At 43.2% G+C, this 14536-nt stretch overlaps 1 protein-coding gene across 3 annotated transcripts in view; it reads right to left on the bottom strand.

The window, feature by feature from the left end:
* MPPE1 (metallophosphoesterase 1) overlaps nt 1–14536 on the bottom strand; it is a 53063-nt gene that overhangs the window by 30733 nt on the left and 7794 nt on the right. For all 3 annotated transcript variants that reach the window (XM_040353946.1, XM_040353947.1, XM_040353945.1), the window contains exons 2-7: nt 12778–13136; nt 11140–11248; nt 9370–9473; nt 6900–6980; nt 2977–3085; nt 2472–2546 (exon numbers count right to left, since the gene is read on the bottom strand). In XM_040353946.1, the coding sequence (XP_040209880.1) occupies nt 2472–2546; nt 2977–3085; nt 6900–6980; nt 9370–9473; nt 11140–11248; nt 12778–13043 (744 nt within the window). In that variant the 5' untranslated portion in view covers nt 13044–13136. The remainder of the gene's footprint in view (nt 1–2471; nt 2547–2976; nt 3086–6899; nt 6981–9369; nt 9474–11139; nt 11249–12777; nt 13137–14536) is intronic.

The following is a 14536-nucleotide window of genomic DNA, read 5'->3' as shown; positions in this document are numbered from 1 at the left end:
CGGGGTGCTCCGCACCCAGGCGCCGCAGATTTGGGGGCCCCGAAGCTCCAAAGTGCTCCCCTCCCTCCTCCTTGTCTGTGTCCAGAGGTGGAGCGCATGTAGCGGGTGCTGCGGTTCCCCATCCCGCTTGCTCTTTCTGCTGGCAACTGACAAGAGCGCATACCTCCCGCTTTCCCCGGAATCTGGGCTGGGTACCACAGCGGAGCCTAGTACTGGAACACGTTCCGCTACTAGGCTCCACTAATTAATTCTGTCCGGTTTGCATAGAGCAGTCTCCTGTCTGCCTCACCCCCTCTGCGTGTGTCGGCTCTTTTCCCAAAGGCGGTGTGATGAGAGGCTTCTGGGTTGGCTGGAGCTGCTACCAATCATACCGTGGCACTCCCAGAAATGCTCTCCGCGTGCCACCCTCCAAGTAACCAAAGATGCCACGTATGCCCGCCCCCTGTAATGTGCTTCTGCTCCCAGCGCGCCCAAACTATATGGATCTATTGGACAAGTACTGATCTATGGGGACACCTGATGTGGGGGGCTCTGATAGGGACACCTGCTGAGGGGGGCTCTGATGGGGGACACCTGCTGGGGGACACCTGCTGTTGGGGGCTCTGATGGGGGACACCTGCTGGGGGGGACACTAATGAAGACTTCTTAAGGGAGCATCTCTGTGTTTGAATCGTAGCCATAGAAACATTTGTAAAGGGGAAGGGTTAGTAAGATGACCATGCCCATGTGGGGGCGCCAGAAATATTTCTGCACCCAGGCGTCTGACTCTAGGATCGGCCCTGACTAGCTGTAAGCCATAATCATCAAAATTAAAAGAAAGAAATGCTTGAAATTTATCACTGTGTGTAATGAATCTATATAATAAAGGAGTTTCATTTTTTTAATTGAATTACAGAAATGAATCAACTTTTTGAGGAGAAGAAAGCAAGCTTCCTCCACAGATTCCTTAGTAACCAAGCCAGGTATTTTCTGGCTTTTGGCGTCAACTAAATTGCTATTGCCAGAGGCAGCAAAGACTTGTCCCACTACAACAAAATTTTGAATTGCAGATGTCTGGAGTGAAACCAGAGAAGACTCGACTCAAAGACGAGGAGCTGAGTTTGAACCTTTCACCAGAGAATTTGGAGGAAGGAAGACTCTGGCCTCAAGAGTCTCCAAAATCAGACTCAGCTACTTCAAGTGAAGGGTCTGTTCTAGCAATGATTTCTGAAGGTTCGGGATCCACTCAAACCTCTAATGTCTGCACAGCTAGAAATACCTTGTTCCACAATAGGGGTGCCAAAAGAAGGCAGCAGGTCTAACACTGGAACCAGCACCTTGATGAACACCCCAGTGTAGAATAAAAGCCAAAGTTCAGGGCAAAAAACTGGTGTGAGGTTCTGACCAGTAAGACATTGTTCGACAATGTGAGGCCACAGCCAGAATCAGGCATAGGGCAGGACATGCCAGCAAGAACAGAGCTTCCAAAAGCCCATTAGTTGGATCCTTAAAGCGGTGGTTCCCCCTTAAAAACAACTTTTTTTTATTCCACTGGCCCCCCACATTACAATCGAATTAAGGCTATTATTTTTTTTTTGCTGCTGTACATACCTTGATACAGCATCTTCACCCGTGCATCCGGGTTGCGAGTCCCGCGGGAGTGGGCGTTCCTCACATGTGTTTGATTGACGTTTTTCCCAAAAACGAGCTCTCCCCCCGTCGCGTAAGCCGCGTCACAATTGGCGAAAGGAGCCGAACGGCGATGCGCATGCGCAGTATAGCGCCGACTCGCCGTTCGGCTCCTTTCGCCAACCGTGACGCGGCTTACGCGACAGGGGGGAGCTCGTTTTTCCGAAAAACGTCAATCAACAGCATGTGAGGAACGCCCACTCCCACGGGACTCGCAACCCGGATGCACGGGTGAAGATGCTGTATCAAGGTATGTACAGCAGCAAAAAAAAAATAATAGCCTTAATTCGATTGTAATGTGGGGGGCCAGTGGAATAAAAAAAAGTTGTTTTTAAGGGGGAACCACCCCTTTAAAGACCAATTCATTCTCCACTCATGAAAAATAAAATTTTCTGTTTTTTGTAACATAAGATTTAAAGCAATATTACAGATATAGATAGAGAGATAGAGAGAGAGAGACATATCTCTCCATCTAATCCCTCTCTCCCGGCTGGCTGCAAAATCTGAGTGCATGTCTTATCTTACCCCCCTCCTTTATACTTTTATCAAGGGTACCAGCTACAAACTTTACAGCCCCACCAGGGGACCTCACCATCCCCCACTTTGGACTCATCACAATAAGTACTGTTTAATCATCCTTGATGATCAATTTGGGTTTATTTACTGCCCCATATCCCACTGATCACCCTGCAAGCGCCACTGTTTTTTTATTTTTTTTATTTCCATTACAGTTTTCTAGTGCATCCTGCTCAAAAGTGTAGTTTGACATTTAACCTTGGCTATTCTCAGTGTGATCTTCTAACCTGTAAAAGGATAGGAGCTGATGGAGGCAGCAGGTGAAGTCTTCCACATTTCTTCTCAAAATCGGATTGATTTTTCTGTCAAGAATAAAATTTGCAATTTAATACCTACAATACTAATTCAGTGTTATGTATACAATGTATAAACAAAAAAAAAAAAAAAAAAAGTATCTCATGGTGCTGTATTTTAAAAGTTAAAAAAAGCGAACCTCTAAAGCAGAATTCCAGCCTTTACCCAATTGGTATTGCAAATGCCCCCTCCCCACTCCTAATACCCATGCTGAGAGTGCTGATCGGAGTGTTCCAACAGGGGGGACAGCCCCCCGCCAGAACATAGCACAGCAGGGGGGATTGCTGTACTAACATTGCATGGCTAGTACAGCGGCTCCTCCCGAGCTGTCAAGTTTGTTTTCATTCAGCCCTGCTGGGTTGGAGGAAAAAAAAAAAAAAAAAAAAAACACATACTAGTGTGTACTAGGCCTTAAGCATAAAATATTACAGATCTCACTTTTATGGAACAATTCAGCTGCCGGGAAACTTTAAAAATCCGATCCTCTTCTGCTCTACAAATCACACAGCCATCCCCTTCCAGAGCAACACTGTTCACCAGGACAAAACTGGAAAGAAAACATCCACATTAAAAGGAGAACTTTATCATCATGTGTTCACTAAACCACTTAAAGGGGAGTTCCAGCCATTTGTGTGTTTATTAAAAGTCAGCAGCAACAAAAAGTGTAGCTGCTGGCTTTTAATAAACAGGCACTTACCTGCTCCAGCGCTCCAGCGACGCGCCGGCCGGGGCTCCGCTCCTCTCCCCCCCTCCCCGGCCGGCGTCTTCATCTTCAGTGTGGGCACCCGGCCGTGACAGCTTTCGGCTTCACGGCCGGGCACCCACTGCGCATGCGCGAGCGCGAGCGGCGCGGCACTGCGCATGCGCGAGCGGCGCAGCCCGGCGCCGCGCCGTGTAATTGGCCAGGAGATCGCCTAGGACCTGTGACGTGTCCTAGGCGATCGCCAACAGCAGCCACTTCCTGAAGGCGACTAAGCTTAGTCGCCTACAGGAAGGAGGAAGTGGGACAGGAAGTCCCACTCGTGCTGAAGCCCCCACTCCCCCCCCCAAAAAAATTACATGCCAAATGTGGCATGTAAGGGGGAGAGGAGTGGGTTAAGAGGAAGTTCCAAATTTGGGTGGAACTCCTCTTTAAGGACCGAGCCCCTTTTTTGACACTTGTTGTTTTATTTGCTAGAAAATTACTTAGAATCCCAAAGATTATATATTTTCCTTTCTAACACCCTAGAGCAGTGATTCTCAACCTTTCAAGTGCCATGACCCCTTGATAAAATTTCCCAAGTTGTGGGGACCCCCAACAGTAAAATGATTTCCGTAGCGTGGGTTGTCAGCACCTAAAGCAAGACAAGTAATTTGCGCCCCTAACCCACAGACATTTAGCGCTCCCTGAGTCCCTTCCACTCGTACAGTATTAAAACTCCTTATGGTACATTTTAGGATGTACCATTCTTTCTCTTTGTTCTCCTTTCTTTCCCTTTTATCTCTCTCTATCCTAATTTTTTGGTCCCCCCAACTAGCCATCTTTCTTGTTCTTGCTCTTCCTTTGCCTCTTTTCTTCACCTTCCATGTATTCTCTATTTTTATTCCTTCTCTTACTCTCTTGGGATCAGTGGCAGTGCTGGGGGGAGTTCTGATCAGCCAACTTAGGTGCTCTTGATCAAGGTCATCTGCTGATCTGAGAACTGTAGTGGGGACTTTTAATGGGAACTATAATCCTGCAGCAGTGTTACTCACTGTGTCTCCGGGTTCACGGTGTCTCTGACTTTGTGGTGTCTCGTAGCAGTGACACCTCTACAGAAATTCGGAGATAGGGTCTCCTCCAGCCCCTCCCACTTCACATTCCTCACCAGTCAGCTGACCTCTAGTCTCTGCCCCCAGCCATGCCGTGAACTGAATGGGCGGCTGCAAAGAGGCTGAGTGGTTGGGCACGGGCTCCCGGGAAGCCCTGCTTTGTGAGTGCAAAAATGCTGGGAGAGAGGTGCGGGCTTCAGGAACAGCCCAGGATTTGGTGACCCCCTGGACAATCATCATTTGACCCCCAAGGGGGTCCCGACCCCCAGGTTGAGAACCACTGCCCTAGAGAACAAAATACTTTGTCACACCGTATTTGCGCAGCGGTCTTGCAAGTGCACTTTTTTGGAAAAAAATACACTTTTTTTTTTTTTAAAACAGTAAAGTTAATATTTTTTTTTTTTATATATATATATATATATATATATATATATATATATATATATATATATATATATATATATATATATATATATATATATATATATATATATATATTATGAAAGATAATGTTACACCAAGTAAATTGACACCCAACATGTCACGCTTCAAAATTGGGCCCGCTCATGGAATGGCGACAAACTTTTACCCTTAAAAATCTCTGGAGCTAGAATTATTGCTCTCTCTAATGATTGCGGCGATACCTCACATGCGTGGTTTAACAGTTTTCATATGCGGGCGCTACTCACATATACATTCGCTTCTGTTTACGAGCTCCTCGGGACAATCGCTTTAAATAAAAATTTGGGTCACTTTTATTCCTATTACAAGGAATGTAAACCCTGTGTAATGGAACAAAAAAGCATGACAGGACCTCTTAAATATGAGATCTGGGGTCCAAAAGACCTCAGATATCATATATACACTAAAATGCAATAATAAAAAAATAAAAAAATTCTCCTTTACGAGCTATGGATGGAAGTGACGTTTGATGTCGGTTCCGCCCACCTATGCTATGGAGCCGGGCTCCTCTCCCGCCGCTGATAAAAGTGATCTTGCGGCGAATCCTGCAGCAGGGACTACTTTTATCTTATCTTGAAGAGAAGCGCACAGTGTTCCCAAAAATACCAGAGTAATTGTAGCTTGCGGCTGCCATAATCCTGGAATTTAGCGTCAAATTACCGACGTACAGGTAAGTTATTTTGTGTGAAGAGGTTAGTCTTTGAGTCAAGATGTTGGCTCTAAACATTAAAGTGGTATTAATCCCAAAACCAAATCTGTAATAAATTGCAGTTTACCACTCATTAGATGTGGTGGATGCACTGCATTTGTTTTTGTTTTTTCCTCTGGTTTTCAAATGGTGGAACACTGGATGAAGGAGCACAGGGGGAACCTTTGGACAGCAGCATTGCCAGTCCATGAGGACTGATAGATGTACTAGCAGATTTAAATACACTAACAAATTGAAGCCAAACTCCACTTTTTGTTCCTTTTGGGACAAAGATTTTACATAAATAAATAAAAGTGGATCATTGTAAATGCCCCTGACAGTGTTAAATGGAGGTTTATCTCATCACTTTAATTGCAACATCTGCAGGAGAGCTTGTTCAATGCAACCATCACAGTTAAGAATTTTTAAGCTGCAATATAAGGGTTTGCTTTTTGGGTTAATACTTCTTTCACCGCTTGCCGACCGCCTCCTGTATATATATATACACACACATATATACACACACGTCGGCAGAATGGCACGGCTGCGCAAAGCAACGTACAGGTACGTTGCTTTGAATTTGGCGGCGCGCACGTCCCTGCTGCGAGCCCTGAGACTGTGCCCGCGGACTTGTTCTCCACCAGTGTTCCGCGATCGTGTCACAGAGCTGCAGAACAGGGAGATGCCTGTGTAAACAAGGCATTTCCCTGTTGTGCCTTGTGACAGAACACTGATCTACTGCTCCCTGCCATCGGGAGCAATGATCAATGTCATGTCACTGGTAGACCAGTCCCCACACAGTTAGAATCACTCCCTAGGACACACTTAACCCCTTCCTTGCCCACTAGAGGTTAACCCCTTCCCTGCCAGTGTTATGTACACAGTAAATCAGTGCATTTTTATAGCAATGGTCACTGTATAAATGACAATGGTCCCAAAATAGTGTCAAAAGTGTCCGACATAAATGTTGCAGTGACGGGAAGAAAAAAAAAAAAAACACGCAGATCGCCGCCATTACTAATAAAAATAATAATAATAAAAATGCCATAAAACGATTCCCTATTTTGTAGATGCTATAACCTTTGTGCAAACCAATCTATATACGGTTATTGTGATTTTTTTTTAACAAAAATATGTAGAAGAATACATGTCGGCCTAAACTGGGAAAAAAAAAAAAAATTTGTTATTTTTTTGGGGGATATTTATTATAGCAAAAGGTAAAACATATTGCTTTTTTTTTCAAAATTGTTGCTCTTTTGTTTATAGCGCAAAAAATAAAAACCGCAGAGGTGATTAAATACCACCACCACCAAAAAAAAAAAAATTGTGTTCTGCAAGTTTAGATTTTCAGAAAGTGAAGTCACTTAGAAATTACAAGACGCTCTTATCCCCAGTATGATTTCTTCATGCATTAACTTACTTTATTCCTTTACGAGTTACTACTTTTTCCAAAGTGAGATTAAACACCTTCTCAAATCTTTTCAGTTTATGTTCAGTCATTCTGTGGAAGGGACAGAAACATTAGTATACAGAGACAATAGATAAAGCAACAGGAAAGTCACAGCAATCATCTTCAAAATGTGTTATGTTTTATGACGCTATCAAGTGGGGGGGAAGTACAGCTGTGCTTTTCTTACTTTTGTGACCCAGAGTAAGCTACCTGCCTGATTGACAGCTAGCTCTGCCTTTCATTGAGCAGCTGAGAGCCAAAACCAGCGCCAGCAGCACCCTCTCCCCAGGATGACACTCCTCTGTGAGCAGACCAAGAACCGAGTGATCAGTGTTAATGTGATCACCCAGTTCTTAGTTTTAGAGTCAGCATGGGACAGTAGCAGTGAGGAATGTATGCTTGTTTTTTGTATACCCCAAATTTCTCGTCCTCCACAAAATTGCAAAACAACCTCCCCTACCAGATAAATGTCTGGAAAAGTTATCAAAACATAAGTGGACTTGCAGATCATACAAAAATTACCAGTCATCCAAATGGCTTCTTCAATTAATCATTTGCCAGTGTTTACGCCCTAATGGACAATCCAGTCATTGTAAATAAATTACCATAAAATCACGCACATCAGACAGGGGGTTCTTAAACGCACCAAAGGCACAGGAAGGGCAAATGACCAAATGTTTATTAGGATTTAAAATGGAGGAACTATTTGCATGTGTTAACCAGTATTCGCCCGATATTCGGCCCGTGTATATTAGGCTAAATTTAAGATGGGGACTCAAAACTCTATAAATACACAAAAACAAAATTGGATGATTGAAAAAATGTGTATCAATAAGGCCTAAGGCATAAGGCAATAAGGCATAAGCCCACGGACGTTTAAAAAAAAAATGTCTGCGTTTTGCATTGAATTCAACCCCAGCGAAAATGTAAAAAAATGTTTCTGTGCGAGGTCATCCCCCCCCCCCCCCCCCCCCGGTATGGATTTTAAGGTAAACCCCCACACTAAAAAAAAAAAAAAGGCATGGGGGTTCCCCCAGGATCCATACCAGACCCTTATCCGAGCACGCAGCCCGGCAGGTCAGGAAAGGGGGAGGCGAGCGTGCGCCCCCCACCCCAAAGTACCTTGTCCCCAAGTTGATGAGGACAAGGGCCTCTTCCCGACAACCCTGGCCGTTGGGGTCTGCGGGCGGGGGGCTTATCGGAATCTGGGAGCACCCTTTAGTAAGGAGGCCACCAGATCCCGGCCCCCCCACCCTATGTGAATGAGTATGGGGTACATCCCACCCCTTCCCATTCACCTGGGGGGAAAAAGTGTCAATAAAAAAAATAACACACACACACTACAAAGGTTTTTAAAGTAATGTATTACGCAGCTCCGGGGGTCTCTTCAGACTTTTCCGCTCTCTCCGGTCTTTTCTCCCGCTCTCCGGTGCCTTCTGCCAGGCTCCTCTGCCAGCTCTTTTACTAGCGGTGGCCCGGTCTTCTCCGTCTTCTTTCCTTCGGTCTTCTTCCGATGTTGACTCGACACTCTCTCCCGCTGTAATGCCGTGTGCACAACGCCTTATATAGGCATGGTGCGGAGTCACCGGGTGATGTCATCCTGTGACCCCGCCCCTTATGACGTCCCCTTCAAGATTCTCAGCACATGAGTCGCCCCGCAAGTCGGATCATCTTGATCCGAGTTCTGGTGAGACCTCTATTTAATTCAATAGGCTCCCATAGGGAACCATTGATTTTGAATAGAGAAAAAAAAAATGCAGAACGAGGCTTAACACAGCGTTAAGCCTCGTTAAATTGCATATAACACCTTTTGCCGACGTCTGACAGCTTTACAGCTCTAACGCTGGAGCTATGCCATTTACAGCTCAAAAACGCCATTGGTGGGCATGAGGCAATAGGCTAATGTGGAGAGGTGTTTTTAAGCTTCAAAAAACGCTCATACAAGTGGCTGTAAAAACGTCTGTGGGCATGAGGCCCAATTCCAAACCAAGAATTGTGGCACCATATATTTAACGAAAAAAAAAAAAGGCCATAGCCCTATACTGTGATATATACAAATATCTCTCTCATTGCATGTATTTTTTATTTTTTTTTATTATTATTAAAATGTATGGATTGTTTACTATCATACCTCATTTGATTGCCATGTCCTTATCGTGTGATCACTTAATGGGAAACCACACCAACTGTGGATGTCTTTTTTTCCCCTTGAGGAAAAGCCAAAGACCTCCCATTTTGACATATCCAATGGTGATTTTGCGACTGTCTCATTCAGGAAAATAACGAACACTTTTTTTAATTGTATTTATCTAAAACTGAAATTAAATATAACTGCCAAGCACCATATCTATATTTATATAGCCAGTTGTAAATCATTTTTAAATATGAAGTTATATCTTAAAATACTATTTGACATTACAACTGCAGTTGAAACACTCACTCGTAATGAAATCCAACATCATGATTTCCCACAACAACTATCAGTTCAGTTTGGGGAGGGTCTCTGAACATAGACCGAAAGCGAGAAACATCACCATCCCATGCCTGCAAAGAAAATTACAAATCAGTAGTCACAAAATGTCCAAAAAAAATAAATGGTCACATGGTTTCTAGCTACAAAAAATAACAGCCTAGTGTTATTGAACATAAATACTCTTTATACTCTATTAGGAAGGTTTGCAGTGAGATAAATTGAGCAGAAAGGCACAAAGGAAGTAAAGTTTGAATATTTATTGCGTAAATATGGCTGTCTGTGCGTACATACCGAATTACAAGCTATGCAGAGAAACAACATTTTGATATATCTTTTTATTTTTTGAATCAAGATAAAATTATTCTAAGACTAAATCCTAAATTTTCACCCAAGCCCCAGACACTGATTCATCATGCGCAGATCATTAAAGCTGTGAATGCACTGATTAAAATATGGCCAGCAGGGATCAGCTAAACTTTGTCCAGCGTGTGGGCTCCACTTGACAAAACCTGACTTGATTTCTGTTGGCATTCATGGTTCCCTCAATGAACTGCAGCTCCCCAGTGCCGGCAGCACTCATGCAGCCCCAGACCATAAGGCTGCTTTCACATTGGGCAGCGGAGGTGCGGTGACAGAATAGCCGCGCTATACCGTCGTATTTACCGCGATATTCGGGCGCTACCGGTGAGGTTTTAACCCCCGCTAGCGGCCGAAAAAGGGTTAATACCGCCCGCGGTATTACTGCGGTTTCCTATTGATTTCAATGGGAAGCCGCGGTATAGGAGCGCTAAACACCCCGCTCCTATACCGCTCTAAAGATGAGGCTAGCAGGACTTTTGGAGCGGTCCTGCTACCGCACCGCTTCAGTGTGAAAGTATTCTATGTCCTTCGTCTGCTTGTCTTCAGAAAACAGTTTGCAGGCTTTCTTGTGCATCATCTTAAGAGATGCTTCCTTCTGGGACAACCATGAAGCCCAATTTGATGCAGTATGCAGTGCATGGTCTGAGTACTAACAGGCTGACCCCCCACCCCTTCAACCTCTGCAGCATCTTCTTATAACCTAGGCCAGTGATGGCGAACCTTGGCACTTCAGATGTTTTGGAACTACATTTCCCATGATGCTCATGCACTCTGTAGTGTAGTTGAGCATCATGGGAAATGTAGTTCCAAAACATCTGGGGTGCCAAGGTTCGCCATCTTTATGTAGAGCAACAATTCTTTTTTCAGATCCTCAGTTCTTTGCCATGGTGGTACCATTTTGAACTTCTAGTGACGAGTAAGAGAGAGAGAGAGCGATAACACAAAATTTACCACACTTGCTCCTCATTCACACCTGAGACCTTGTAACACTAACGTGTCACATGACAACGGTGAGGGAAAATTACTATTTGGGCCCAATTTGGACATTTTCACTTAGGGGTGTACTCACTTTTGTTGCCAGCAGACATTAATGGCTGTTGAGTTATTTTGAGGGGACAGAAAATGTTCACTGTTATACAAGCTGTACACTTACTACTTTACATTGTAGCAAAGTGTCATTTCTTCAGTGTTGTCACATGAAAAAGACATAATAAAATATTTACAAAAATGTGAGGGGTGTACTCACATTTGTGAGATACTATATATGGAACTAACTGTATTTAGGAGAATGCGCATCTGCACTAAATAGTGTTTTTTTTTTTTTTTTTTTTAGTTCTGCCTGAATTTCGTCTTTAACCTTACAAATAAAAGGCTCACCTTAGAGTTACTCCATTTGCCCTCATCGAATAAATCCCCAAGGATGAAAACTATATCAGGCTGCATTAGCCAAAGTGCACTTTGATATGCTCTTTCCATCTGCCATTCCCTAAATCAACGAACAAGACATATATGAAATTAAGCTTACATAGCAGACTAGCATTTTTGCTCAGAATACAAAAAAAAATAAGAAATTTAGCAAAAGTACATTTTATTACATTAGATTTCAGCTAGAGTTCCAGAGCGCAGTCTGCAAGTTCTCTCTGGGTTAACTGAAGATTTGTTGCTTTTCTTCTGTCCTTAGACCCCTTTCACACTGGCGCATTTTTCAGGTGCTTTTGGGCTACAAATAGCGCCTGAAAAACGGATCCACTGTAGTCTCAGTGTGAAAGCCTGAATGCTTTCACACTGAGACGATGCGCTGGCAAGACGTTAAAAAAACTCCTGCAAGCAGCATCTTTGGAGCGGTGAAGGAGCAGTGTATATGTGAAAGATGATGGTATGCCGCAAGAATTGTGATCTTTATTCCAAGCAAAAAAAAAAATTATGATCCCTTTTTTATCCAGAATCGTGCAGCTCTAAAATCAAATACTTAATTTATTATTTTTTTTTATATTAAAACTTGCATTTTTACTAGCTTTCTTGAATTGCCAGTGCAGAAAAAAATCTGACTAGTAGAGGAAAGGGTATTACTGACATTCAATTAGGTCTTATTAAAATTGCACAATGCTGTAAACCTAACAAATGGTACTTGTTGACTGGAGGAGAGAGAATGGAGATGACCTTTTCTAGTAAGCCTCTGCTTCTTTACCAAGCCCAGAATATTGCTTTGACTGTAGTAGAGAAAAGTAAATTTGGATAGTTTCTGTTGTGATTCGGATTTAAAAAGTGATCGATAGTATTTGGCTGAAGCCATTTATTAACCATGGGTGAAAGAAACATTTTTGTGTTATCATTCATATTCTCTGAAAATTGGCCAAGAAATCATAAATTCTGCCAGGGTATGTAAACTTATGAGCACAAGTGTATATAATGTTTGGGGGTTCCAAGTAATTTCCTACCAAAATAGCCGCCAAATGCAGGCGACTATTTTGGTAGTAAATAGCTGCCAAATGCAGGACCCGGCGCCCCGTCATTGGATTCGATTGTCAGCAGCGGGAGCCAATGGCTGCACTGCTATCAATCTATCCAAAGAAGAGCAGAGAACCTGGGGAGAGAGCGACAGCGGGATCCTGTCCACGGAAATTCTGGGCTCAGGTGAGTAAAACGGCGGGGGGGGGGGGGGGAGCTGACACTGCAAGGTATTTTTTCACCTTAATGTATAGGATGCTCTCAGTGTCAGCTTTTTTTTAAAAAAGCTCAGCTCTGCAGTGTTTACATAGAATCGTGGAAATGGCTGATTAGCATCGTGAGGGGGGGGGGGTGAATCGAGAGTGTGATTTTTTTAACGATTAATCATGCAGCTGCTAGATTTAGATATCTTTTATATCTGCACATACTTACACAAGTGTAACGGATTTTATTTCGATCTATTGTATTTACATCATCCCCTAAAAGCAATTAGCTTTCACTGGCATTTAACCGTTCATCATGCTCATTTAATGTTACTCAGTCTACCTTTGCCTTGGATGCTCTTACCTTCTTAGTTTGTCAAACCAGTGACCCCGGATTTCACCCAGAAGATGAGTGTCAGATAAAAACATTGCCTTCAGGGGTGTCGAGCTGTGTGCACTAGGAGCATTCTTCAGGTCTGGCCAGGCACACCGAAATATAACAAAATAGTAAAGCATAAACTCACAAAAAAAAATTACTAGAAAAATAATTGTCAGAAATTTCAGCAGGATGACACTACTGTTAAGAAGGGAACTCTTTCCTGTACCAAACCGACTTTTCGATATGGCCATGTGAGCAAAGGTCCGATAGCTGAGCGATCAAGGCAACACCCATTAGCATGACTCTGCTTTTCCAAAGGCTGGATCAGAATGCTTGCATCTTGCCTGCAAGGAGAAAACAGAAAAGAACATCCGTGGCTAGAAGCAGAAATTACATAAAAAAAGAACAAAACGAAAAAACATGGTTTATTTTATTTACAGAAAGTGTACTTAGTTTTACATATTTTATATAAAACATTTAACTTTACAAATGAAATGTGAAAAAAGTCCCATGCTAAAAAAAAACTAAAGAATCGCCTTGTGCATGTGGCTGGATGGGATTTTTACTGCTCTGCTGAATGTTTGCAGATTTGAGCCAATAATCACAGAAAAAAGGTAATATCCTGCATTTGTTCTATAAGTGGAGGCAGCCACTGCACAGCATGCAACCTTGATACAAAGTACTTATTCCCACAAACAAGTGGCTGTTATGCCCTGTACACACGATCGGTTTGTCCGATGGACCGTTTTCATCGGACGAACCGATCATGTGTGGGCCCCATCGGTCCCCCCCCCATGAGGGGAAAAAAAATAGAACCCGTTTTAAAATTTTCTGATGGTTAAAAAAATCAATAGAAAAAAAACACTATCGTTTTTGGGGAAATCCATCGGTCAAAAATCCACGCATGCTCAGAATCAAGTCCACGCATGCTCGGAAGCATTGAACTTAAATTTTCTCTGAACGTTGTTGTGTTTTACCTCACCGCGTTGGACACGATTGGATTTTTAACTGATGGTGTGTAGGCAAGACTGATGAAAGTCAGCTTCATCGGATATCTGATGAAAAAATCCATCGGTCCGTTTTCATCGGATGAACCGATCGTGTGTATGTGGCATAAGAGTTTCATTACTTTGTCATATTTTTTTTTATTATTTAAAATTCACTGTAGTAAATACAATTTGAGGCCAGGTTCACACCTATGCAAATTGAATGCACGTTTCCCTGCATTCAATTCGCATAGCAGGAGAATGTGACTGGCTCTCTATGGAGCCGGTTCACATATCTCCGCAGCGGGTCCGGTGCGGTGTGCTGGAAAAACGCATGCTTTTTTGGTGCGTTTCAGATTAGATTTCGGCCCAAAACTCGGGCTGAAATTGGACCTGAACCGGTGAACCAGCGAGCACCGGACCCTTGCTATGCGGCGACAGTGTGAACCTGTGCTTTGTCCATTCAGGGCATAGGAGCAGGTTTGCTGTAATCCCCCAAAACAGCACATGCTTTGCTTTGTTCTCCAGCCACTCCATTTTGATCCAGAACAGAAGGAAACAACTTGGTTCGGAGGTGCATGTGACAGCGCTCGGTCAACCACTCAGGGAATCCATAGCCTTGTGTATGCTACAACTCGAAGACTAGTAGTTCTAGCAGCAGTAGTGTAGCAAAATCAAAAGTATTAATTGATAAAAAATTATTCTTTTATTGAAAAATACAATGTCACATTACAATAAAATGTAGGTACAGGCTATAA

This window comes from Rana temporaria, chromosome 5 (genome assembly GCF_905171775.1).
Source record: "Rana temporaria chromosome 5, aRanTem1.1, whole genome shotgun sequence".
NCBI classification, from domain to species: domain Eukaryota; kingdom Metazoa; phylum Chordata; class Amphibia; order Anura; family Ranidae; genus Rana; species Rana temporaria.
Note: the sequence above shows the minus strand (reverse complement) of the source record. Positions and strands in the feature narration are given on the sequence as shown.